The following is a 24,507-nucleotide window of genomic DNA, read 5'->3' as shown; positions in this document are numbered from 1 at the left end:
TGCACTTCTTTCATCATGCTCTTTTTTGATTTTCAATTGGCTTCTTCATCATTCCAATATCTACAGTAGCCCATCTAAGGCTGCATATATTTCAATCGTAGCTGCGTTATTGGTGGTTTTAATAATGGTCTCCAGTGTGGCTGATCTGTGACACTTTCTATTAAAAGGACAAGAGAGGAAATGATTTAGTGTTGGTGAAGCCGGGTTTCTCTAAAAAGAGCTCTCTCATACTGCTGTTTATAACATTCTTTTGGTTTTTTACACGTCTTTTCACAGAGAAATGGGCAGAAATGAGCATCTCAATTAATTACCTCTTCAACTCAAAAGAGTTTTATATATTATATATATATTTATGCCACCCATTAGTGTTTATATGACTCAGTGATGAACTGCAGTTGGGTAGACAGAAGATGATGTAGTGCAGAGGTGCAGTCTAATCATTGTTTTTTCCAGGCAGCTATAGCAGGACTAAGAATGTTACGTAACACCCCAGTGTAACACACACACACACACACACACACACACACACACACACACACACACACACACACACACACACACACACACACACATAGTGAATTTCATGTCTTGATTTATATAATTAGGTATTCAGTTACTTATATGAGCAAAATCTTTATGGGCATTTTTTTTACTTCCATTGTTTAAGAGCTCAAGGAACATACATTACCACTGCACGAATTGAGGAAAATATGGAATATGCGTAAAGTGTAATCAGTTCTGCCTTTCTGCTGCTTTCAGTATTCTGCTAAAATACAACAAACTGCTTGTTGAATTTTAAACAAATGAAAGGAAATAATTTCTAACATTCTTTTATTGAACAAATTGAACATTAAATTGAACACAAAAGGCACCACCAAAAAAAGACTGACTGATGATCTCTATGTGTCTATTGCGATATGTCGCAGCCTTTCACTTCATGGTTATTACTAGGGATGTAACGATTATCGCTGTAACGGTAAACCACCGTAAAAATGTTGACTATAAGAATTACCGTTTTCATTTAAAATATTATTTTCACGGTGGATTACCACGGTGTGGAAACCGTGTTTAATCCTTCCCAGCTTCATCCGAGTCTCCTGAAGTTGCTGCTCAGACAGGGGAAGGGGACAGAACGCAGCAGCTCAGCTGTAAACAGACTTTTTTTCTTTATCATTCCTTTCCTGTTTTCGGACTTGTTGAAGTGATGTGTGTAGCCCAGAATGTAAGTTAAAACTATTCTGTAGCTTGCTAAACTGTCATGGGTTTTACTGCCTCGTTATCTGTGCTTGACAGAAACTCTGCCAGAATAGATTTCCATAAGTGATATTTACCTTTTGGAAACATTTAAATGCACTTTGAAAAAATAACATGTTATGGTCACTATTAGAGTTATGAATCATCTTAAAAGGGACCTTGTTATATTGGAATTTCCCCCTCCATGTCTCTCTCTGACTCTTGTATGTTTGATGTAGTCATGGCATTTTGATTTAATTTGAGTGGTTAACTTATGAGTTCTTGTTTTTTAAAATATTCAGGGTTTCCCCCAGAAAAGTTGTTAAGTATTTCGTTTTCAGTATTTGACTAACTACACCACCGATAAATCATACATTTACGAAGTAGAAGCACATAATTCTTGTCTTCACTATCCCTTCACTAACTCCTGTGTACGGTATTATCACAATATTCATCACCCTTTACTTTAATATGACTGTTTGAGCTGTGTGATACAGTGTGATAACCTGTAACTGTCAGGTTGTAGGCTTGGACCCAAATGCAGAAATGCGAGGAGGGAGCAGCAGTTAGAAATAATAATAATTTAATGATAACACAAAGAGACTTACAAAACATGTAAGCTGAGCAGGTAAGTAATCCAGAAAACCATGGAACGTGGAGGGAACAGGGAACAAATCCAGGAACACAAAATACAGCAGAAAACACACCGGAGCACTACACAAAAGACTGACAAATGACGATAAACCAACAACAGATACAGAAAGCACACAGACTAAACGAGGGTGAAACAAGGGACAGGTGACTAGTGTTGTTTTTGGTGGCCTTTTTTAATTTTAGTTTTATTCTAGTCTTTGTGTCATGCTGTCATTTTAGTTTTTATTAGTTTTAGTCACGTTCATACTCTTTTTAGTCTAGTCAAGTTTCAGTCGACTAAAAGTCTGAGCATTTTAGTCTTATTTTAGTCAGAATTACCCATGACTATTTTAGTCTAGTTTTAGTCGACGGAAACTGATGACATTTGGTTTGTTTTAGTCAATGAAAATTGTATTTTAGTCTTTTTTTATGTACAGTGGCTTGCATAAGTTTACACACCCATGCTAAAGTTGACTAAAAAGAGGAATAAAAAACCATCTTTTGGAAATTTATCTTAATGCCTTAATTTAAAACAAAATAGGAAAAAGCCAACCTTTAAGGATACCTTAAACCTTTAAAAATAAAAATCTGACGGCCTCTATGGGAATTTAACATAAAGTTGTGTGTATACTTATGCCCCCTGTATTTTAAGGAAGAACATGTATTTATTTCTGATACATTATTTATTCACAAGGACAATTGGTGTCCTTAAAGGTATTTTTTAAATTTTTTTTTTTTTTTTTTTATCCGAGGTGTAGTTGGAAGAGATGTGTTTTTAGCCTTTGGCGGAAGATGTGTAGATGATGTCAATGGGGAGCTCGTTCCACCATTTGGGAGCCAGGACAGTGAACAGTCTGGATTTCGTTGAGTGATTAGTTCTCCCTCGCTGTGAGGGGGCAGCAAGCAGTTTGGCTGATGCAGAGCGAAGTGAGCGGGTTGGGGTATATGGTTTGACCATGTCCTGGATGTAAGCTGGGGCTGATCCGTTCGTGGCCCTGTATCTAAGTACTAGTGTCTTGAAGCAGATTGGTAAGCAATTGGTAACCAGTGAAGAGAGCGGAGGAGCGGTGTAGTGTGAGAGAACTTGGGGAGGTTGAAGACAAGTCGAGCTGCTGCGTTCTGAATGAGCTGCAGAGGTCGGATGGCACATGCAGGCAGGCCAATCAGGAGGGAGTTGCAGTAGTCTAGACGTGAGATGACTAGAGCCTGAACCAGAACCTGAGCCGCCTTCTGCGTTAGAAGGGGACGTATCCTTCTGATGTTATGCAGCATGTATCTACATGATCGGGTGGTTGCAGCAATGTTAGCAGTGAAGGAGAGTTGGTCGTCAAGTGTCACACCCAGGTTTTTAGCAGTCTGGGTGGGGACTACCACAGAGTTGTCAATTGTTATAGTCAAGTCTTGGGGAAGGAAAAGGAGCTCAGTCTTGTCAAGGTTGAGTTTCAGATGATGTGTGGACATCCAAGAAGAGATGTCAGTCAGACAGGCCGAGATACGTGCTGCTACTTGAGTTTCAGACTCAGGAAAGGAAAGAATTAGTTAGGTGTCATCTGCGTAGCTGTGATAAGAAAAGCTGTGTGACTGAATGACAGACCCAAGAGAGTTGGTGTACAAATAACGTTATAACATTTAGTCTCGTCTTGTTTTGGTCAACAAAAATGAAGAGACATTTTTTTTTTGTCAACAATATTGCATTATACATTTAAATATAGTCATCATCACATGACCAGCATTTACGTTGCGTCTCGTCTCGTCTTCATCACGTGATAAAGGTTCGTTGACGACGATATTTAGTCATAATTTTCGTTGACAAAAGCAACACTACAGTTGACACAAGGGCTGGGGAACAGGCGAAAGTCGTCAGGGTAGGGTAGACAATCTTAGCCTTGTGAGACTGTCCTGATCTCGCGAGCTCCAGTTTTCCACTCGCAAATCAGTCTGGCATCTTGAGATAGAGAAACTTTGGAGCCGTTAGCCAAACGACCGGGCAAATCAGCGTTGGTTTTGAGGTGGGTTAGGTGGTGATAGACAGATGGTTTATCCAATCAGCTAACCAGTATTTTCAGACAGCGGTAGCCGCTTGCTAATGCTTTTTTTCCTCTTGGATCCTTCTTTTGGAATATGGTCTGGAATATGAACCTGAAATGGTGCCTTTTATTCCTAAATTCTCGTTACACAAACGGCAAATATCCTTTACCGACATGTTGCTTGCATGCTGAGCTAACGAGCTATACTTTGCCTGCAGCAGCAGGGGCGGGCTTGTGGTTGTATTTTCATACGCTTCGTGGATGTGATTGGTTGATTTGGCCCGTCTATCACCAACATAGGTGATAGACAGACGGTTCATCCAATCAGCTAACCAGTATTTCCACCCCTTCCCAAAAGTTCTCCAACGGAAAGTTCCCAGATGGATATGCCGAGCAAATGCGAAGCAATCCATCTGGCGGAGTCAGGTTAAGACAATCTCAAAGGCGGGAAAAAAAGACAGGAAGTAAAACAAGACATGACATGGGAGAAACAGGGAGACTACAAATTAAAACAGGAAACAAAGCATGAAACAAACACAGAAGACAGCAAACATGAAAAGTGAAACAACAAGGAAACAACACATAAACACAATAAAACAGGAAAAAACTACAACAGAAACCCACAGTTGTGACAGTAACCTTGGATTTAATGAAACCTGAAAAAATTAACTGTATTTTGCAACTTTGTTGGACTTACATATTCAAAAACACTGTAAACAAAAGCAGGTTGGTGGTCCAAGGTTTAGGACAGTTTGAGCATCGTGGCTGCATCTTTTAGATTCTATTCAAGTCCTCAGCTAGGAGTGCATTTGATCTCCCAAATTATGGAAACTAAATAACAATAAACAGTTTCAGACCTCTGCTGTGGCACTGAAATCTGAATTTCAGGTAGCTCTTTTTTGTTTTCCCTCCAGAGTGGAGTCAATGGCTCACTCTGACTTTAACTGATTTATGGGCCAAAGATGGATTTTGCAGATAGATTGACCTTGCAGTGTGAGGGTAAATAAAAAAAAATGCTCATTTGCTAAATATGAAGCTAGAGCCAGCAGGCAATTAGCTTAGCTGAGCATAGAGGCGGCATGCAACTTCCCTTGCTACCTGCACCTCTGAAAGCTCAATAGTTACCACGTTATATCTCCTTTGTTTATTGAAGTTGCAGTTTTACATCCAGGAAGTCACTGTTCCAAGTAATAGTTCCAGCACGTAACCCTAAAACCAGAACTTGTTACACTTTGTGTTGTATGGATAAAAAAACAGTACAACGAGCTAACCAATATTGTGAGCTACAGAGGTGCTGGTAGTTCCTCTGTAGTCCGCCACGCTGCATCCAATTTAAAGTCCCAGTATTTCTTGTCAGTGTAGGTGTAGCACAATGGTGAGGCCCTTCAGATTTTCTATTGTTCCTCTCCAAGGGAGAGAGAGAGAGAGAGAGAGAGAGAGAGAGAGAGAGAGAGAGAGAGAGAGAGAGAGAGTGTGATATGAATAAAATAGACGTGGCAGATGCTCTGTCTCTTTGGGGGAGTGCCTGGCCTTTGGCTTACATTGCTGGCTGCAACAAGAGGGGCTTTCCTGTGTGTGTGTGTGTGTGTGTGTGTGTGTGTGTGTGAGGTGCGCTGTGCCAGGGAAATAAGTGACCACAGTCCTCCTCTCCTGTCTGTGCAGATGACGCCGCCTCAGTCTTACTTCATGATGTTGACTGTTAACAGACACCTCAGGAATATGACTTAGTGCTTCATAGTTAACTTCCAGTCCTGCAACCTGGAAGGCACTCAGCGACAGGTGCATCATGCACTGTAGCATTTCAACAGGGAGTATTGTACATATCATAAGTAGGGTTGGGCATTGTTTGGATATTAACGATTCTGATTCCAATTCCAATTCTTCCTTTTGATTCCAGTTCTTATCGATTCTCGATTCCGATTCTTTGAGGGGTGGAGTTGAAACGTGTCACATGCATATTTCACAAATAAGAGGAAAGTTGGGTTTTTTAACAGGGGCGATAACCCACGAACACCGTGGTGGACACCGGTGGTCAGGGAAGCCGTCCGACTGAAGAAGGAGTCTTTCCGGGATATGTTATCCCAGAGGATTCCGGAGGTGGTTGCAGGGTACCGAAGGGCCCAAAGGGCTGCAGCCTCAGCCGTGAAAGAGGCAAAGCAGCGGGTGTGGGAGAAGTTTGGAGAAGACATGGAGAAGGACTTTCGGTCGGCACCAAGGTGCTTCTGGAAAATTGTTCGCCACCTCAGCAGGGGGAAGCGGGCATGGGACACTGTTGACCTCAACTGAGGAGGTAATAGGGCGGTGGAAGGAGCACTTTGAGGAACTCCTGAATCCGACTAATACGCCCTCTATGTTAGAGGCAGAGCTGGAGGATGATGGGGGAGCATTGTCAATTTCCCAGGTGGAAGTCACTGATGTAGTCAAACAACTCCACAGTGGCAAAGCCCCTGGGATTGATGAGATCCGTCCAGAAATGCTCAAGGCTCTGGGTGTGGAGGGGCTGTCCTGGTTGACACGCCTCTTCAACATTGCGTGGAAGTCTGGGACAGTGCCAAAGGAGTGGCAGACCGGGGTGGTGTGTGCCAATTACAGGGGTATCACACTTCTCAACCTCCCTGGTAAAGTCTACTCCAAGGTGCTGGAAAGGAGGGAACAATGCTGATTCCGTCCTGGTCGTGGAACAACGGACCAGCTCTTCACTCTCGCAAGGATCCTGGAGGGAGCCTGGGAGTATGCCCAACCGGTCTACATGTGTTTTGTGGATCTGGAAAAGGCGTATGACCGGGTCCCCCGGGAGATACTGTGGGAGGTGCTGCGGGAGTATGGGGTGAGGGGGTCTCTTCTCAGGGCAATCCAATCTCTGTACGACCAAAGTGAGAGCTGTGTCCGGGTTCTCGGCAATAAGTCGGACTCGTTTCAGGTGAGGGTTGGCCTCCGCCAGGGCTGCGCTTTGTCACCAATCCTGTTTGTAACATTTATGGACAGGATATCGAGGCGTAGTCGGTTCGCAGCGGAGAGTGAAGCAGTTGGGATAAGGATTAGCACCTCTAAATCTGAGGCCATGGTTCTCAGCAGGAAACCGATGGAGTGCCTACTCCAGGTAGAGAATGAGTCCTTACCCCAAGTGAAGGAGTTCAAGTACCTTGGGGTTTTGTTTGCGAGTGAGGGGACAATGGAGCGGGAGATTGGTCGGAGAATCGGTGCAGCGGGTGCGGTATTACATTCAATCTATCGCAACGTTGTGACGAAAAGAGAGCTGAGCCAGAAGGCAAAGCTCTCGATCTACCGGTCAGTTTTCGTTCCTACCCTCACCTATGGTCATGAAGGCTGGGTCACGACCGAAAGAACGAGATCCAGGGTACAAGCGGCTGAAATGGGTTTCCTCAGGAGGGTGGCTGGCGTCTCCCTTAGAGATAGGGTGAGAAGCTCAGTCATCTGTGAGGAGCTCGGAGTAGAGCCGCTGCTCCTTCGCGTCGAAAGGAGCCAGTTGAGGTGGTTCGGGCATCTGGTAAGGATGCCCCCTGGGCGCCTCCCTAGGGAGGTGTTCCAGGCACGTCCAGCTGGGAGGAGGCCTCGGGGAAGACCCAGGACTAGGTGGAGGGATTATATCTCCAACCTGGCCTGGGAACGCCTCGGGATCCCCCAGTTGGAGCTGGTTAATGTTGCTCGGGAAAGGGAAGTTTGGGGGTCCCCTGCTGGAGCTGCTCTCCCCGCGACCCGATACCGGATAAGCAGACGAAGATGGATGGATGGATAGAGCACCACTTACTGTGCTCCATGGCTGCAACACAGCAAGCACCTGGCCACTACGGAAACCAAAACTTGCACGTGTTAAATTTGGAACCCATGATCAGATTTGAAACCAAATCCTCCAAACGATTCCAAACGATTCCAATAAAGAAACGATTCCGATGGAATCGTAATTTTTGAAATGATTCCAAGTAGGAATCGGTTCTCGATGCCCAACCCTAATCATAAGCACAAACAAATGGTAACATTACAGAGAAGATTGATAGCCTCTTCAGTTGTTTGTGGTGCGTTTAACATCCAATGGTCAGTTTGATGGTTGATCACCATCTACATCTGCTTTAACTAGTGTTAACAGCAGGAGAGCAACCGCTCTCCCACTGTTAACACTAGTTAAAGCAGAGAGAGTTCAGGTCTGCTGGAAAAATCACCTCAAACCTGTTTATCCTCTTCGGACAACAACTCCTTTACAGCAGGAAGCAATTGGATTTATGAGAAATGTTGTCTGCCCTTTAAAATGTCCCTCTATTTCGATTGCTTGTATTTGAACAACAGTCTGAAACCTAAAAATATTTACTGTCATATATGTCAAAGAAAAGTCTAAATATTGGCCAATGAATTCTTGCTGCTGGACTTCTTATCTCAAACATGATCTTTTTTTTTACAGTGAAGAAGTCAGATTTTAATGTTCATATTATTTTTGGATTGATTGGCCAATTGATTAAGTGATCAAGGAGAAATGACAAATAGCATTTCAACAGGGAGTAGCTTCACAAATAATTTGTAATGCCGGTAATATGAAGTAGGGCTTTGACTTTTGCCCAAAAATCATATTCGAAGTTTGTTTGTTTATTAATATTAATATTCAAATATATTCAAATATTTATTAATAATATTTTGAACATTAAATGCTTTCAGTAAGACCTATATTTTTTATCAAACTTAAGTTGTAGATGTTCTGTCCACCAGAGGGGAGTGTATCAGTCAATGTCAATAGGCAGGCAATGATGTTTTCAGAAGAAAAACACACTGCCAATTAAAAGTTAGACCCTGGATTAAACACAAACAGTATGCTTTCAACAGGAAGTTTAGAGCAGGTGTGTGTGTGGGGAGTGTGCACACTTAAAAATGATGGGTTAAAAATAACCCAACTTGGGTTGTTTTATAACCCAACCGCTGGATCACTATTGCACCGGACCAACAGTAGTTGATTTGACCCAGCAAGATGGGTTGGTCATTTTTAATCCAACAGATGAGTTAACTATTCTACCCAAATGCTGGGTCAAATTAATTACAATTCTGGGTTGATTCAACTACATATTTGTTATATAGTGTACCCAAATGCTGGGTCAAATTAATTATAATTCTGGGTTGATTCAACTACATATTTGTTATATAGTGTACCCAAATGCTGGGTCAAATTAATTATAATTCTGGGTTGATTCAACTACATATTTGTTATATAGTGTACCCAAATGCTGGGTCAAATTAATTACAATTCTGGGTTGATTCAACTACATATTTGTTATATAGTGTACCCGAATGCTGGGCAAAATGAACCCATATGCCAGATTAATTCTAACACATTACAGTACAATTTAAGAAAATAAATTGCAATAAAACTGTTAAACTACAAACCGAGAACAGAATACATGCTAGATGTATGCATATATTATTTAATAAACACTTAAACAATACAAAAACAAAACAACATAATGGAATCTTTGAAAAAAATGTATTATATCAACAATATAGTGGAACTGGTGCAGTTCATATCACTCAGGTAGGAAAACATTCAGAGCAAAACAACAATTACGAATGAACTGGCTGAACATTCAACAGGTCTATAGTGAACAAATTCAAATTCCTATTAAAAAGCTGCTATCAAGAACCATTATCTCTACTTGCAAGCAAGTATTCTACTTTGAATAAACTTTACCATTTTAGACTCCCCTCCTGGCATTTCACGTGACCAAGTTTCAAACAACTTTGATGCAGCATCCCCATGCAGGACAAGCCTGTGCAATCTATAAAATGGAAAACACATTTTTAAAACCAATTCAATGTGGCACACTAATAAAACATTATAAACAATGCATCCTTATATGTAAGATCATATTTCCCTATACCTACCATGCCTTTGGTCATTAGGTGAGGGAACTGATCTGATCGATGGTCCAATTGTTGTCCCTAATCCACTTGGCCCTGTAGACTGCTGTGTTCAGCATGTAGTTCTCTATCTGGCTGACGGGCTGAGAATTATTTCTCAACCATTCTTTAAGCTGTGACCCACGTTCGTCTGATATGGTACATTCTGTAAAAAAGAACAAGAAAGTTGTCATTCACTGAAATATGGATGTTTTGCTTCATCAAATAATTTTTCAGTTTAATAATTACCTGGGATGAGAGCCCTTGCAAGAGCGCCATCATCTGGCGTTTGTGGTGGTGTCTGTGCCGTGCTCTGCGACCTGCTGGTTGATCTCAGCCGCTTCCTGACGTTCCGCAGCCTTTCCTCCAGGAATCCAGTGGCCGGCTCTATTCATCTATTGGAGTCACTTTGATACATTACATGGAAGCTATTGAAAAAAAGATATATATTTCATAAGAATTCATGTCTGAAAAGGGCTTTAGTAGCAATGTAGACTTGATATGCTGTGGATGGGAAAACATATTTCTTACCTTTTAAATCTTTCGACAAGGTCTGGCTTTGAATTTCCGGAGAAAACAAACCCATGTGACGCGTTCGTCCAATCAGCTGCCGGTTTACATTTTTTGGGCAACAATACAGATTAGCGCCGCCTGCTGTTATGGAGGCGTATTACGTCTCGTCTCTTTGGTATGTTCTGTGGCACTTTTTGGACCAACACGGGGAGACTGATCATTTCGACTGGCTTTTCTGTTGACAGTCGGCCTTCTGGCTGGTGTTTCCTGGCTATTAGAGTTCATTCTTTTAATCGCATCAGACTTAAAAACTCTTTCATACATCAATCTATCCTATTGTTAAACCAGCTACATTAAATCCAGTGCAGTACTTATCTTAGGATATACGTCTCCAAGACATTGTCTGTGTGTATGTTCATGTCATTTTCTGTTGTTATACATGTTTTCTTTGTTTTCCTACTTGGAAGTTTATGTCATTTGTGGTAATGTTTCATGTATGTCTGTTGGTGTTATTAATCTCATGTATGTTTGTATGTATGTGTATGTCCTCTTTTTTAGAGCTATCCAAGAATGCACAAAGAATTTCAGCCTTGGCTGACAATAAAGTTGTATCGTATCGTATCGTAATAACTTAGGTGATGCCTCAACCTTTTTATCTAGCGCCATCATCAGGTCAAAAAATTTGTCCAAAACTTTGACCAAATACATACAATTCCAATTTCAATTAGCAAATGTTAGCATGCTGAGAAGCTAAACTACGATAGTAAACAGTGGTAAACATTATATCTGCTGATCATCAGCATGTTAGCATCGTCATTGTGAGCATGTCGGCATGCCGATGTTAACATTTAGCTCAAAGCACAGCTGTGGCACAGCCTCACAGAGCTTCTAGCATGGCTGTACACTCTTAGTCATGTTATTAAGGCCAATACAGTCCTGATGTACTTCATCTACTGACTAATAGTGGTCTGTTTCTAGCACGTCTCTTCCTCCACTGCACAGCACCCGACCTTTGACCCAGATCCCGGGCCATGTGGTCCAGTCAGGGTTGTGTTGTGGTGTGTCACACACACATGATTTCCCCTGCAGGGTCACGTGTTCTGATGTGGGTCTGGCTCAATGATGGCGACACTGAGGAAGTCAGACGCTTTGCTGCTCGCTCACTAAAATGCTGCCGCTGAATTCTGTCTATTGTTTTTATATGAAGAGAAGCAGTTTGTTGGCATTATTTATTGTGTCCTTTTTTACTCAGTGAAAGGTAAAAGGAAGACACTAGCTGTATATGAAGAGCAGCTCAGTGGATACAACTGTGTACAGAGTAGATGCAGAAGTGGCATTAAGCGGGAGTGCTTATTTACACCAGGGATTTTTGTGATTTAGGTATATTTTTACATTTCTTTTTTCTTTCCTTTGTTCCAAGTTGATGACGTTTTTCCAACGCACCTGCACAGAAGAATTTTTGGATGTGTGAGTTGTTTCTTTAAAATAGTTTACATTTTATTTTCTACCATGTTTATTTAAATAACTTTGTTATTTATCACTGGTGCCCCTTCCTTGTTAAAGGTCTCATTTCAAATATATATATTTTTTAATTTCAGTCAGACTATCTGATTAAATGAAGGTCAGATTGAATAAAGTGGGACGATGCAGACAGGATATTATGAATTCCATCTTCTGATTTCTTGCTCTCAGTCTCTCTGGAACGTTTCCCATGTTTTAATTGAGGAGACATGTTCAGTTAGAGGTGAAAAAAAAAAAAAAATCTAAAATCGTTTGTTGTGATTTTTAAAATTGATTTTTTTTTTTTTTTTACCGATGATTCACCTAAATATTTCCTGTTCATACAGACGGCGACTCCATCATATCTGTTTCCAGCCAAACAGAAAATGCAGAACATCCATGTTATGTTGCTTCTTTTCAAATTAAATAAATGTCAGACTGACTAACTGACTGACTGACATGTGATGTGCATTCTTCTTAGAAAACTGAGTTTTTAGTAATGTTTTTTGTTGTTATATTGTCTCTAGAAGTGTATTATTCAGTTATTTTTTTTAAAGAATAAAAAGAAAATCGCAATAATCAAATGCTATCTATTGCAATACTTCTAGAATCACAATTAAAGAAAATCACAATACAAATCGAATTGGCACCCATGTATCGTAAAAGAATGGAATCGAGACAACAGCATATCGTCCAAGCTCTACTGGCAGTGCACCTTGCCTTTGAAGCAGTTTTACTGGACAACTGGCTTAATGTAAATAAAGTGTTTGAGTGTTAAACTAAAAATGTCAATGTATGCCATTATATCAATATATGGCCCTTTTCATGTTTGTGTCTTGCTGTCAGTTTTGTCTGACAATGTGTTTTAATGAGGTGAGAAAGGAAAACTACTGCTAAAACACAAACACTAAAGACCCACCTGGTGATACATTTTTCTTCTTTATTATGATAATTTGAATCATTATTCACTTAGTTAGGATTAGTAGTTCAGGCTGTAAAACCAGTTTGCCCTCCTCAGTATTTTATAGCTCCTGTGCTTGTTTTATTGCCTCTCTTGTAAGCCGCTTCAGTTTTGAGAAGTGCACTACACATAATGTTTATCTCAGTTGTTTTATCTGGGATGTGAAATGCAGTGCCAAGAGTTTAGCGCATTGAAAAATGAAACATGTTTTCACTCAACAAACAGAAGAAGGCACAAAAACAAGTCATGTTTTGTGACTCGAAGTGGCAGAAAGCCAACAAGTAATCAGAAAAGACATCCAAATAAATATTAGTTTGGGGTAATAATGAAACATTATCAAACAGATTCTTGTATCAGAGAGATGGATGGAGGGAAGAGAGGAATGCTATCGTCTAGACTTCCCTCTTCCTCTCTGAGCTGGCCTCGCCTCTTCACAGACCTCCAGATGGACCATTAACAGTTCATCTGACGCATTGTTTCTCTCACACACACACACACACACACACACACACACACACACACACACACACACACACTCAAATGTCAGGCTTCAGTGATTTACCAGGGTGAATTATAAAGATCATTCACTCTTGTGTTTGGTGTGTGACACACTAACACACAAAAGCTGTTGTAGGACTTGTGCTTGCGTTTGTGTGCAATAGTTATGTTTGCATCACGTGTTTGGAAGCACTTGTTTTTTTTTCTTCCCTGCTCTGCTCAGTAGTTCCACCTGTCTGTTGCTATTGGTAACTGCACTTAAGAGAGCACAGAAAGCACATGATGCTGATCATTACTGCAACCTCAGGCTTATGGGTAGTCAGGTTGCACTCTCATATTGTCATGATCCAGTGTTTTCTCTATGGGCACGTATTTGCCGGGGGGTTTAGGGGTTCTCCCTCAAGAAAATGAAAAAGAAAGAAAATGCAATTTCACATGATTTTGGACCATTATTATTACTGTAACTGTGTCTAAAACATTGAAACAGCAGATAATACATAAATAACACTCAAAAAGCTTAAAGACAAAACTTGCTAAAAAAGAATCATGGACCAACTACAATCATTTGATGTGAGAAAAGTCATTTAGTTATTTTTGATGCTCACATTGATTTTACATTTATTCAGCTTTGGTTTTGCTTTGTCACTCTCCATTAGCAAGTAAGAGTGATGTGAATACCTGACAGCTTGGAATGAGACACTTGAGGCTGGTATGTAGTTTAAAGAAACACTATGATTTAATCATGTGCTTAATGCACGTTGTGAAGCACCACTTTTACTCAGATTCTATAAACAAATACAAATATCGCACCATCAGCCTACGTGATTATTTATTAATGAGATTATTATCTGAGAGACTCATAATATTGCAGACACTGAGAAGGACTTCACTATATATTTTTAAAGCGACTTTAAAAGACTTCTTCTCCTTACCATCCTAGGGGATTTTGTTCAAGTCTGAAAAATAGAGAAAACCATTTAAATCAAACCCTTCGCACGTTTAGGAATTGCATTTGAAGTCTGGAATTTTTTTTATTTAATAACAATATACAAGTGAAATCCAATCAAAACCTCTTACTTTTTTTTAAATTAGCGCTGTACAGCAGTTTGACCAAAATCTGCAAATTGAATGAAGGATAGCATACAGAATGTATAATAAGGGTATGATGGCTTCTCAGATATTCTGTGTTATCTGGAGCTCAGCTGGTTGCTGTTCCCTCCAGCCACTATTGTTAAAATAACTCAGCCGACACAGCCTGTTTATCCGAAATATAGACCTTTCTATTATTGGAATTCCCACAAAGCCTTGTCTGGGTAATAATGTGTGTTTTTGTCTGAATGAGGCACGGTTTGTTGATTTTTAGGAAGTCACTTTCTGCAGTAGTTGTGTGTTTGTGCTGTCTACGGTGAAGTAAACTGTAAAATGTGTCCAACCACAGACGGTCACCATTACCATTTAGGTTTCTGTTATGACTGTACTCGGGTAGTCATATTTTGATGCTCAGCTTACCAACAGCTGATTGCAATGGGTTGTCAAGAAGGCAACTGAGCCACAGGTCATACGTGACAAGTATTGTGCCTCAGGGTTAGATTAGGTTGAAGCAAATAGGAAAACCGCTCTTTGATCGTTTTATCAACATTTTGTCTCCTGAAAACATGCCAATCTCCGAATGTAACTGATCCTCATCAAAACAAATCCAACTTGCAGTGCATCATGAGGAAGCTCTACTTGCTATGTTTTTATTTTAGGTGACTGTAGAGCTAAGAAGTCGATCGAAATGTACGTGTCAGCATCTATTGGCGCAAAAATGGTGAAAAAATCACTGACCGCAGCTTCCAATCTGGTTCCAAATGTGAATAGTTTACCGAGTGTTCTACTGATGATTGGGTTTTGGACCTTCAGTTGGACAAAACATACGTACTACCGGCAATACGTCATCCGAGGGAAGGTCTCATCCACACGCCCCTTTCTGGGAAAAAAATAATCCCACGTTCCCCATAGATGACAACAGCGACAGGAAATGTAAATCGCTTCAAACTTTTACTTTGAATAAACCGTTTTAAATTAATAACTATGCCGAAAAGTTGCTGAGTAGTTTGTTGCACCAACAATACATCCAAAAACCCTGGTCTTTGATTTGTCCTCTTGCCGTGTCCTAAAATAGATCCTGATAGATGGGCTTTGGCTTCAGGCTATAGACCAGACCAGCATCGCAGAGGCTCCCTATGAGAGGGAAGAATCGCGCTGTCACATCAGGAGAGAAACAGGAAAATGCTGAAAAAGCCGTTGTGTAGCGGGTTAATCAAGACTTTCACACTGATATATGAGGCTCATAAGAAACGTGAAGCATATTCTCAGTCAGTTTGGTGACAGTTACTACTGATGGATAGCTAATGTTAGCTTTAGTGGGAGGCTACTGACAGTTTAGCAGCATCAGACTGTCGTTTCCAACTAAATCTTAGCTTATAGATTGAACAGTTGGTTATTAATAACAGGTTGATTAATTACAGACAACACTCAGCCTAACAATAGTGATTTAATTAGATATGTATTTCTACATAAGCAGTACATAACATTGTGTTGGGTCATTGATCTACTGATACAGGGGAAGACTGAGGGGACATGACGGCTGTACTGGCCTCACAGAGTTTAGAGCTACTGAATTATCCAGCAAGTTTACAACCACCAGGCTAGGACAAAAAAAGAACGTTGATGCAAGAAATCTTCATTCCTTTTCTCCTTTCCTTTATTTATGCTGTAAAACTGTGAATAAAAATAAAACTATTTTCAGTCCATTTGTTTTCATCTTATAAGCTATAAAACACATTTGCTAGCCACACATGTAGCAATCATCGCCCTTACGACACAACGGGATTCCTTAGCTTAAACATAGCTTATACATTTCCCATACTTCTGTTCAAACACATATTTAAGCAGAACAATTTATACTTACGGGCATTGCCTTTGTGTGGGTAAGAAATAACTATTAAGCAAGTGAAAAAGACAACTTGTCCTGAGACAGCAAAACCGAACAACCTTTCACGTTGACTTCTCTTGTGTGTCTGCTCAATAAACAGGAAGTAAGCGGTTAACTCACCCAAATAGAGGTCGACCGATTAATCGGCATCGGCCAATATCCCAGTATATCAAGCCGATTAATAGGCAGGCGCATCTGCGGGCACCCTAGTGTTAAAAACATGAATAGGCGACATTTTTTACAGCGCACTCAGATCACCTGCCTCCAGCCCCTCCCCTTGTGAATTCTTGCGCTGTGTGTCTCGCACAGTCACTTCAGGCTCCGACACTACCGTTAGTAGTAGCTAGCATATTGCTGGTGTTCTTGCCTTGGGATTAACTGTACTAATAAAACCGTACAAAACACCGCGGCCACACCGCTGTGGAAGCTCCCCGAATGCCATTTATCAAAGCCTGGTTGTTACCCCTGTGCGTGGCAGTCTCATCCACTCCTATAACGGAGCTAACTGGAGCTAACCACTAACGGAGCTAACCGCTAACGGAGCTAATCGTTGCTAACAGAGCCTTCAGTTCTCCGTACCTGTATCCATTAACTGCATCTATGGACTCGAGCATGAATAAAACCCTTAATTTTATTAAATTGGCTGGACGAGTTTTAAATTACAACTTAGAGTTTTGATCCTAATGAGTGCAACAGGACATGTAACAGTAGGATCCCCAAAACACAGATAAAACACTTAAACAAATGAACAATGATCTAACAAACAAGGTGAACAAGAATTGACTTTAGATAACCCTAGTCTGATTTGATTCAACAGGAGTTAGGAGGAAATAGTGTTGAGATTAATAATAACATGTCACTTTCTGTGAAGATGTGCAGATTTGTATTCTCAGAAGTTTAATAAATGCTGTTAAGTGCACTAAACTTTATTTTTTCATTTACAAGTTTATTTGACAAAGTTTATTTTCTTCTTACCTGTTTTGTTTATTTAATATATTTTTCATATATTATTTATACAATATACAGTATGTTTTTAAATTATACATTTTTAATTGAAGTATACAAGTGTAGATTGGTGTTCAATAAATGTTTTTGTTGAGAAATTCTGTGTATATTAGTGTTACATTTTATCTTTCAAATAGAGGTTTAAAAACAAGCACATATCGGCCAAATATCGGGCAAAACAAATCGGCAGCATTTATCGGCCATCGGCTGACCTTGATTTCTAAAGATCGGCATCGGCCAGAGAAAACCCATATCGGTCGACCTCTACACCCAAACGTACATTTCAATACTCGCTATGACCAATAGATGGCGCTCTAACACAGAAAATGATAAGTGAACGCTACAAGAACAGACACATTCAACAGCCATTTTAATTCCAGAGCTCGCCTCCCTACGTGCACATTCAAGTCCACCAAAACAAGTTCCTTCCCAAGACTATTTTGCAGAGGGACCGTTGTTCCGTCCGGCGCTTAGTGATTATTAGACGATTGTGATTGGTTTAAAGAAATGCCAATTAACCAGAGCACGTTTTTCTCCCATCACAGAATGCTGTGTGGACTAACCAGACCCTCCTCCGCTGTGGAGGAAGGTCTTGCAATGCGAGACTAGACAAAACAATACATTTGAAAATTTCATATTGAACTTTTTTTTTTATTATTATTCGAGAAAATAATCTGCAGATTGAAAATAATATTGCAGTCCTGGTTGACTGTGACTGACTGGAGTTGTCACACATTAGACACATGGAAGATGTACTTTTTACATCCATATATTTCTGCACTGAGCTGGGATTAAGCCACGACCTTTAACATGCCCACATGTCCAAGGGCTTGAAACAGCAACCAGCAAATGTTGTGTAAATGTCACGTTTCTCTCTACATCTGTCTTAAATATGAAATCACAAACCAGCGTCCTGCACACAAACATATTATGCTCCTCCATTTCTGCTCCAGCATCTCACATCGATCCAGACGTGCATCGATCTCACCCATGCACACACACACACACACACACACACACACACACACACACACACACACACACACACACACACACACACTCCCCTCGTCTGTCTGGAGCAGTGACAGCGTCGTCTCGAGAAAGCAGCGCGCGTGTGTGTTTGTGTGGAAAGTGTGTGCTCAGGGTGTCTTTAGATGTAGGTGGGTGTCGTCTGGTCTCTGCAAAATGTGCATTTTGTGTGAGCGGTTAACTGCGCTACCTGACGTAGCTTCCCATTTCATGCAGAGGTGCAAGACCACACACACAGGTCCCAAACCACAAAACGAGCTCTGTGTGTGTGCGTGTGCGTGTACACACCTGTCACCTGTGAACAAACTACCCAAGCTTTCCTCCTCATTAGGCGTCTTCAGCACCTCTGCCAAGATGTACAGCTACCCTGCGGAGAGCATGCACACACTTGCACACACTCACATACATAGATACTCACACAGTTATAATTGCACACATGCTGATGGTAAAAAAGCAATTAAATACATATAGTGCTCATCATCACTTACAACCCTGTATACCCACATATCTCCATCATCTCCAACCGTTGTGCAAAAACTCACACAGCACACACACACACACACACACACACAAACACAAACACCTGCTAAATTCATTCAAGCCAGTCCAGTTGGTCCATTTTTCACCCTGAACGTGACATTAAGAAGTTGTACCTCGCAGACAAACTCACTGACTGCAGCGCAGTGTAAAATAGATTTGCTTTCTGAGGCAGATATAAGTGATTATTTTTCCCTTTGGCTGCAGTCTGTCCCTTTTTTATGTTTTCTAAGAGAGGGTGGCCTACAGTCCTGCTTGGTCGAGGTGGGCTAATTGAGGCGGTGTTGTACTGCATTTCATGGATCCACCTTTCTCTAATTGTAGCAAGCTTATATACAATTTGGATTGAAGGCAAAGTCTGATTTTGAGATTAATCAGAAGACACGTCTTATTTTTATACATTCCTTTAAAGACAGATGTTAGGACCTGGACACTTCTTTTTTTCTGCATTTACTGCAATCAGAGGCATTAATTTAAATCCAGTGACATATGAGACTTCAGTCGTTCTGTTTTGAGCAAACATCACTATGAAGTATAGTGGTCGTAAATCATCCCATGTCGAATCATGACGAGAGATGAGGAGTTTTGTTTTGAAACAAAATTTTGAACTGAGCCATGTTGGTTTTTGAAAAAGCGGACTTTTCAGGATGAAACGGATCATTTTTTTGCAGGGCCATTTTTTCTTTAGCATACCTATTACTGCATTTTAGAGTGGCTTTACATTGCAGAGTAAAATCACACAATGTCATCTTTATTAATTCTTCACTTTTAAATTGACAGCAACATTACCTGTGTCTGCACTGTTGCTGTTTTCCTTATGGTGCATTCTTGTAGACTTCAGTACGTAGAGCATAGCACAAAGGCTGTTTTGGTTTAGCATCAAGACTTCCAGAGGTGCCAGCAATGCTAGGAATGTATAAAGGAGAGACAATTAGACTGAACTGCTTCCAACAGAGGCACATTGCTGTACTTCTTCCCCATGCAGCTCAGATGCTGATCACACCGCTGTCATGTTTGTCAGTAATTAGTTAGCAGTTTAATTGCCTATATTCTGCGTCCCAGATGTAAATCAGACACTGACAGCAGTGGGTGGCTCCTCAGCACTGGGAACCAGACTGAACACTATAAGGTGTAGTTGCTAAAACTTATGATCTAATGGAGTTTTTCCATTACGTGGTACCTGCTTGACTCGCCTCGACTCTACTTGCCTTTTTTGTTTTTCCATTATGAAAAAAAGTCCCTTGTACCTGCCAACAGGTACTTTTTTTAGTATCACCTCCATCGAGGTTCCATGCAAGCTGAGGCGATACCAAAAGGTGACGTGAAAATCTGCAGACTACAGATTGGTCAGAGAGAATCGTCACTAATCACTGCGTCATCATTGCTAGCGACAGACGGGGGTGTCCTGAACAAACCTGCCGTTTTTAAATAGTTTAGCCAGTGGTGGTTTTTTTTGCTGCCTCCAGCTTTTTGAAACAAAATATGTCTTCTGGCTGTGGCAACAGCCACATGCCGAGAGTCAAAAACAACACATCTTCGACGTTCTGTGTGTGTGTCGCGTTGTGTCACGGCAGTTTCCTGCGGCGTCGCTATGACGACCAGCCATTTGCCTCATGCGTGAGGGAGTAATAAATCTGCAATGAAAAATGGGGGATGGAGAACTGCGGTCAAGCCGACTAGAGTAGAGTAGAGCTGGTACTAGCAGTGGGTAAGCTCCATAAGTGGTATATGCTAGGGGTGGGAATCACAGGGTACCTCACGATACCATACATGACTCACGATACCGATTAATTATAATAATAGATCACGATATTGGTATAACTATGAATATAAAATGCTGGTGAGAAGGTTTCCTTTCTTTATTCACCGAAACTCCAAAGACTGTTAGAAAACAGACAATTAAGCAGTACAAGTTTTTCACTCTGTAAATTAAAAGGACACAACTATAGAGCAAATTCTTGGTCCAGACTTTGGACTTAAACGTGGCTGGGGCATCTGTTATTTTCCTTAAACTGCTTTCTGCCATCTTGTTGAAAACCTCTTCCTCTTCGGCTCGTTAACTTCTGTTCAAGTTTCCCTCGTTCATGTGTCGAGGAGCCATGAAGTAGCCAAGCTGGGAGCAGGGAAATCTATTTAGAGCACCCTATTTTATTCATTAGAATATCAATATTTGGCGCCAGCTTATTAATTCTCGTACCGCACAAAGGACAATATGAGGACATATATTGCCGTATCGATATTTGTCCCACCCGTGCTACATGTTAGATCATCTTTCATCTCTGTGTCTTTTCTCTGCAGTGACAGACTTCAACAATGGCTTGGAGGCCAGTTCCGACTCAGATGACGAGGACAAGCTACACATTGTGGAGGAGGACAGCCTGCAGGAGCCGGAGGTCGCCAATGCCGATGGGACCAAAAAGCAGGACAGCCATGGCGCCACGACAAGCCCAGTATTACCACACAACGGTTCCTTAAACGGAGGTAAGACGCCATTGTATTTTAGTCAGTATCACTACCGAGGTTTTTCATTCCAGCCATCTGTGCAATGTTTTTTGTTAAGGTAAATGTAGGTCAGACAGTCCCCTGGCTTTAGACTGGACTTTAAAGATTGATCTTCATTATATCTGTTAATCCCGGGAAGGTTGCTGAGCATGTTTGCTCTCTTTCACACGCATTCTTGGCTAGGAGCAGCCCAGGACACCTACAGGCTTACCCAAGCTGTCAGCACACAGCTCTGCTGCAGCACTTGAGAGACAAGTTCAACTTTCACACAGCCGCTGCGCCTTGGTAGTTGTAGTTCAGGGAGTGTTGTTGACGTTAATATGGAGCTAGAACAGTGATTTTAAAAATTCTGACAGCGTAAAAAAAAGTGACGTTTTCTTTTCTTCTTTTTTTAGACATTAAAGGTCCAATATGTAATATTTGTACTGTAATAAATCCAAAAAGGACACCAATGCCTCATCAGATATTAAGGAAACATGTTAAACTGAAATACTATCTTTTCTGACAACAATTTATGTTTATGTTTTGATCTGTATGTTGTTATCAACGGCCCAGTTTGACAGGCAGGCCGGGTTGCCAGATATACCTGTAAAAACGTAAAACCGGCGCGCTACAGCTGTAACAGTAGTACAGCCATGAAAGCAGCAAACAAACAAACAGGATCAACGGAGATAGATTTCTACATGACATAAAAAAAGAAAACAGCATGTTTCTAACAGTTGCGTGACCAGAGACGTAACAACCCCCTGGTAAATATTGGAGATGTATTTGAAAGATGGAGACAGCTTAGATCCCAAAAGGACGCAGAGTTGGCTTATTTTCTCCTGAACAGGTAAGCATTAGCTTCAGGCTAATTTATCACAGCTACTAGGGATGGGCATTTTTTGTCATTTCAACATTTGTGTACTCACACTGAATTATATAGCTAGAGTACCCGAGTTGGTTACTTGCAAAAACAATTGAGACATAGCCAGTAAAGTGATCCCGACTGGTCCTGGCTAACGCCGCCATGCTAACCCTGTTAACTGCTAACGTTACCGGGAGGACCAGGCAAGCAACCCATGGCTGTTTACAACGTGTAGTTCAGCGGCTGGAGCCGACAACGGTGAGTTATTTTAAGCCACGAGATGGGGGCTGTAAATCGGAAAGAGAGGACTGTGAGTTTGCAGTGTGTTTAGCGATTGTTGCCGTAATTCTAAGCCAATGAAGTGTGTTCCGTTGGCAAGGTAGTGGTATTTTTAGCGTTTCGTATTGTAATTCTAAGCCGAGGAAGTGTGCCTGACTGGCGTGTGGAGAGGACAGTGAGGTTGTTGTGTTTTTAGCGGTTCATACTGTAATTTTAAGCCGAAAAAGTGTGTCTGTCAGTTGGTTACAGAGCTCCGCGTGAGCACAGGCTTTTATGACTGACAATATAGCCAGCATCTACCGTTGGCTACTCCGCTGTGCTGTGGAGTAATGTCTGGCTATGTGAGAAAAGCGTCTAGCAACATTGTTGTGAATGCTGCGGTCTCAGCCTGGCAAACCCCGTGAACTTCGAGTCTGGGCAGGAGGGGGCGGGGGAAACTACTCTCCAGTATTTTGAATTGGTAGTGCAGTAACTATTTTAACCACTAGCTGCCAGTATTACATACAATATTACATATTGCACCTTTAAGAATAAATGTAGATTGAAATTGAAAAACCATAATGCCAAAAATGTCATATTGAAATAATATAATAGGATTGTGAGATTATAACTTTTTGATGTTTGTGTTTTATATTTCAGTTCAACATTTTTCAGTGCCAATATAATATTTGCCATTTTTATTTTCATGTCTCATTCACCGGTAAGCAAACACCTCATATTATCATACCCAATGTTTAAAACAACAATGACTACTGTTAGCAATGCAGTAGGGCTGCTCCATTTTGGAAACAAAATCATAATCACAAATTTCACGATTACTCATTGTGTTTCAGAAAGATGTTGCAAGTATTGAATTTAAATAATAAATTGATTGGTGGCCGTTTTTTACAGGATTACAGCAGCTACAGATGACAGATATTTTTTGCTCCTTTTTCAAAGCCCATAAGTAATTTATTGCTGCCGAGTTGTAAAGATCATTTCAAACAATATATATATAAAAAAAAATGCATATTGGAAATACTTATCAACTCTGCCTTTAATTGCACAGATTCTCCCAGCCTGTTTGCAAAGTTGAATCAACAGTACTGAACTGCCGATTTTCTTGAGCCGATATTTGGAGCCGATACAGCTTTTGCTCCCTCAATTTACATCATAAAAATGTAAACCCTGCCACGCTGTATTTGTTTTCCGAATCTGCTCTGCCATTTCTTTAGAAATAATAAACAAAAACACAGATAAGTGTCACTTCTGCAATCATCTTACATTCATATCACCCAAATTATGTGTGCAATGTGCATCATATGGATGGGTGCACTGCATATGGTTAACTGTGCAAGGGTAAAAGGCTTTCATCAACATCTACAACACAGCCTTGATGATGCATTGCTTGCTGACATATTATAAGACAGATATAATCAGGTCATCCCAAAATGTCCTTTGTCAACACATTTAAATAATTTAAGAAAACAATAAACCTGAAAAGTAGCCATTTAAATAATGTGCTTGATTTGTAATTTAAGACTGCCATGGTGCCGGAAGCCTGGCAGGCTTCCAGCACCAGCACGTAGCTAGTGGGGGAGGGGCAGTGCATGGTCTGCACGTGAACTGCAGCATCTCCAGCAGTCCCTGTCTGTAAATAATGCCGGGGAAAAAACTAGCGGCGAACGCAGCAGCCACGTATCGGCCAATACTAATACACGTAAAAACTCAAATATCGGCTTCATATATCGGCCGGCCGATAAAATCGGTCTATCACTACTTTTTTGTCCCAGTTCAGTTCTGACCTTTGGAATGGACAGCTTTTTCTTGCTGTCTGTTCCAAAGGCTCTGGCAAAGGGTCAGGCTTTTTACTTTTTGACTTAAATCTTTCGTTATAAACTGTTATCAAGATTATATTAACTTCTTTGCTGCTGCTGCAATGTCTGAGCTCTGTAAACACACCCTTTGTTATACCTTGTACACCCATGACAGAAAATAATGAACCCAACAGGTTTACAAACCAAGTAGAGGTTTGTACTGTTATCTGGGTCAGCTGTCTGTATGAAAGACTCAACCTCTTTCTTTTCCAGTT

General features: G+C 40.9%; 1 protein-coding gene across 1 annotated transcript in view; it reads left to right on the top strand.

The window, feature by feature from the left end:
- Positions 1 to 24,507, top strand: part of zeb1a (zinc finger E-box binding homeobox 1a) — a 98,038-nt gene that overhangs the window by 38,924 nt on the left and 34,607 nt on the right. The window contains exon 2 of the mRNA XM_028592641.1: positions 21,107 to 21,289. Coding sequence (XP_028448442.1) covers positions 21,107 to 21,289 — 183 coding nt within the window. The remainder of the gene's footprint in view (positions 1 to 21,106; positions 21,290 to 24,507) is intronic.

Source organism: Perca flavescens, chromosome 12 (genome assembly GCF_004354835.1).
Source record: "Perca flavescens isolate YP-PL-M2 chromosome 12, PFLA_1.0, whole genome shotgun sequence".
Classification (NCBI taxonomy): Eukaryota; Metazoa; Chordata; class Actinopteri; order Perciformes; family Percidae; genus Perca; species Perca flavescens.
This window is presented reverse-complemented; position numbering and strand designations above follow the sequence as displayed.